The sequence below is a fragment of the Antrostomus carolinensis genome, unplaced genomic scaffold (assembly GCF_000700745.2).
Source record: "Antrostomus carolinensis isolate BGI_N321 unplaced genomic scaffold, ASM70074v2 scaffold36437, whole genome shotgun sequence".
Classification (NCBI taxonomy): Eukaryota; Metazoa; Chordata; class Aves; order Caprimulgiformes; family Caprimulgidae; genus Antrostomus; species Antrostomus carolinensis.
The window spans coordinates 2,555-6,076 of NW_010330154.1; the positions used below are offsets into that span (position 1 = coordinate 2,555).

The 3,522-nt window shown below is 55.7% G+C and overlaps 1 protein-coding gene across 1 annotated transcript in view; it reads left to right on the forward strand.

Moving 5' to 3' along the window:
* Positions 1-3,522, forward strand: part of LOC104528742 (mitochondrial Rho GTPase 2) — a 6,420-nt gene that overhangs the window by 2,230 nt on the left and 668 nt on the right. The window contains exons 5-9 of the mRNA XM_010172836.2: positions 421-529; positions 1,620-1,721; positions 2,223-2,321; positions 2,754-2,862; positions 3,120-3,240. Of these exons, the coding sequence (XP_010171138.2) occupies positions 421-529; positions 1,620-1,721; positions 2,223-2,321; positions 2,754-2,862; positions 3,120-3,240 (540 nt within the window). The remainder of the gene's footprint in view (positions 1-420; positions 530-1,619; positions 1,722-2,222; positions 2,322-2,753; positions 2,863-3,119; positions 3,241-3,522) is intronic.

The following is a 3,522-nucleotide window of genomic DNA, read 5'->3' on the forward strand; positions in this document are numbered from 1 at the left end:
GACCAGTTGTAGGAGAAGGACATGAGGGTTTTTTTCCCTCACATATCTAGCTGAGACAGAGTGTTCCTTCCCTCCTTGGTCTGTTCTCAACCAGGCAGGGAGAGGAGGCTGCCCGGGGGGTCTGGGCACGCAGGAGCCACAGTCTGTGTGGGGATTGCTTGGGCAGAAGGCTGCTGTGCTGGATTAAAGGCTGGTGAACATATTGTTGCTGGGTGAAAGCATAACCAGGATCAGACAGTCTGTTTCTCCAGATGGATGCTCCCAGCCATGGGAGGCAGGAAAGCTTCTCTGGACCTTGCAGAGGAGGGTGGGGAAGCTCCCCAGCCAGCTCCCTGTGAGCATGTGTGGCTGGGACCATGCTGAGACCGAGATAGGGGTGGCCTCACTCAAGCTCTCTTACATTCTGTCTTTCTTCCTCAGGATCCCCATTATTTTAGTGGGAAACAAGTCTGACCTGCAGGTGGGGAGCTCCATGGATGTCATCCTGCCCATCATGAACCAGTTCTCAGAGATTGAGACCTGTGTGGAGGTGAGAAAACAGGAGGGTTTCTGCAAAGCCTCTCTGAGGGGTAGGAGCACTTGACTGGCATGAGTCAGGGAGCCTTGGTGCTTGTGGAGATCTGCTGTGCCAGCATTTGATCTGCAGAAGTACCCCTGGTGGGTCCTGAGGTCCTGGGCTTCAGGCTTTCTGGCCTTTGCCTTCCTTCCAGGGAGGGGGTTTCAGTGTCTGCCCACTCCAGCCCTCTGGCTGTAACTGATGTTGGAACTGCATTGTGCCAGGACAGCTTTTGGGGTGACCTGGTGGAAAGCAGCTCTGCAGAGAAGGACCTGGGAGAGCTGGTGAACAGCAGGTTAAGCATCAGCCAGCAATGTGCCCTCATGGCCAGGAAGGCCAATGGTCTCCTGGATGCATTCAGAAGAGTGTGACCAGCAGGTCAAGGGAAGTTCTCCTCCCTCTCTGTGTGCCCCAGTGAGGCCACATCTGGAGTCTGTGTCCAGTTCTGGGTTCTCCAGTTCAAGAAAGACCAGGATCTACTGGAGAGAGTCCAGCAGAGGCTACAAAGATGATGAGGGGCTGGAGCATCTCTCTGCTGAGGAGAGGCTGAGAGAGCTGGGACTGTTCAGCCTGGAGAAGAGCAGCCTGAGAGGGGATCTCATCACTGCTGATCAATATCTAAAGGGCAGGTGTCAAGAGGATGGGGCCAGACTCTTTCCAGTGGTGCCCAGTGACAGGACAAGGGGCAATGGGCACAAACTGGGACATTGAAAGTTCCAGACAAACTTAGGGAAAAACTTCTTTCCTGTGAGGGTGCCGGAGCCCTGGGACAGGCTGCCCAGAGAGGGTGTGGAGTCTCCATCTCTGGAGATGTTCAAACCCACCTGGACACCATCCTGTGCAACCTGCTCTGGATGTCCCTGCTGGCTCTGGGGCTGTGGAATGGGCACAGCAACGCCAGAGCACAAGCAGGAGGTTTCCCTTTTAATGGACAGACATTGCCCTGTGCTTCAATGCACAACTTGTCTGGCTCGGGGAGCTCACATCACCCTCCTTCTGCCCCTTGTCACCAGCCCATTGCCTGTCCCCACTCACAGGGCTTTCTCTTCCTTTGAATCCTTAGTGCTCTGCCAAGAACCTCAAGAACATCTCTGAGCTCTTCTACTACGCCCAGAAAGCTGTGCTGCACCCCACCGCCCCGCTCTATGACCCAGAGGAGAAGCAGGTAGGAAGTTGTCCTGGTTTTTAGCTGGGACAGAGTACTAACCAAGTACTAGCCAAGTGAAACCAGCACAGAAGCACTGCTCCCAACCCCTGGAGAGGTCCCCTTCCCATCACAGCGCTCTGGTCTGGTGCTCTGCTTTTACCCCTCAGAAGGAGGGTGGAGAGTTTGGGCTGACATAGTCAGAAGAAGAGGGAAGCACCCATCTCCTGTGCTCAGCACAGCCAGCTGAGCGTGTCCAGAGCAGAGAGACTTGCAAGGACCAGGGCCATGTTTGGGCAGAAGCCCTCGTGCTCCAGACCATGGTGGAAAGGGTCCAGGAGAAACCTTCCCCGTGGGCTGTCCTGCTTGACTCCCAGCTCCAAGGTGGCTGTAGGACTGGTCTAGCTGGATTGTGCTCCCAGGCAGTGCAGGATGGGAACCCCTCTGTGTGTGGGGTTTCAGGAAGCAGGCCCAAGCTGGAGGAGGTGTCCTGCTTTTATCACCATGGTTGGTCTCTTGCAGCTGAAACCTGCATGTGCACGAGCACTGACCCGGATTTTCAACCTCTCGGACCAGGATAACAACCAGATCCTTAGTGATGATGAACTCAACTACTTCCAGGTAATGGTGGCTGCAGAGATGAGATATCCTCCAGTCCCTTGTGGAAAGCCCCTGGGGTCCCCTTTGAGAAAGGCTGTCCCTCTCCTGACGCAGCCGTCCTGTTTGTGTTCAGTCCTTCTGCTCGTGCTCAGCTAAAGCACCGTGGGGTGGATCTTCAAGCACATGGGGATCCACACATCTTCCATCTTCACTAAGTTTGGGTCAAGTTTGCTCTGCTCTGGGAAGAGCTGTGGAGATGTTGAGAGTCATATTTTATTGGGATGCTGAGGAGCAGGGGTTTGGTCGGGGTCTAAGGCAGTAATTGCTGAGCTGGGTGGATTTTCTCTCCTAGAAACACCATCTCCTTGCCAGGGTAGAGGGATGCTGTGAGATGGAGGGTTGTGCTCTCTGTGTCCTTTGCTGATGGTCACCTTCTTTTCTCTTGGGAAGTAGAAGTCCTGCTTTGGAAACCCACTGGCTCCCCAAGCCCTGGAGGACGTGAAGATGGTTGTATGGAAGAACACCACAGATGGGGTGCAGGACAACGGCCTGACATTGAACGGTAACAGCACAAGGCTCCATGCCCCTTCCCAGCAAGGGATGGAGGAACCCACCTCCTTCTGCTCATTGCCCTGTCCTCGGGCTGAGCCTCCTGGCTCTCATTCCAAGCCTAATTAGTCCTGGCTCAAGCCTGAGCCTGCTGTGGCTACCAGAGCTGGCTGTTTGTCCAGGAAAAGCGTGGTCCCGAGGAGTGGATCCCTGAGGCTGAGTGCTCAGTTAACCCCACTGTGTCCCTGAGCTGCCTGATTTCTCCCTCAGGCTTCCTCTTCCTCAACACACTCTTCATCCAGAGGGGCCGACACGAGACCACCTGGACCATCCTTCGCCGCTTCGGGTACGACGACGAGCTGGAGCTGACGGATGACTATCTCTACCCACAGTGCGTATCCTGCCGTGGAGTGGGGCGGGCAGGGTGGGACATCCCGCTGGTGCACAGCACCCTCGGGCTCCCCAGCACCATTGCTGGTTCTTCTGGGCACCCTGGGCTCTACAGAGTTCCTCAGCTGAGGCTGAATCCACACCCTTAGCTCATGGTCAGGTTCATGCTCCTCACCTTCCCCTGCCAGCAGGAGCTGACACACGGGGTTGTCAGCGAATACAGTGGGGCTTGAAGCATCTGACTGTGCTGCTGCTGGCTGGGATGCAGGCAGGCAAGGAGGGG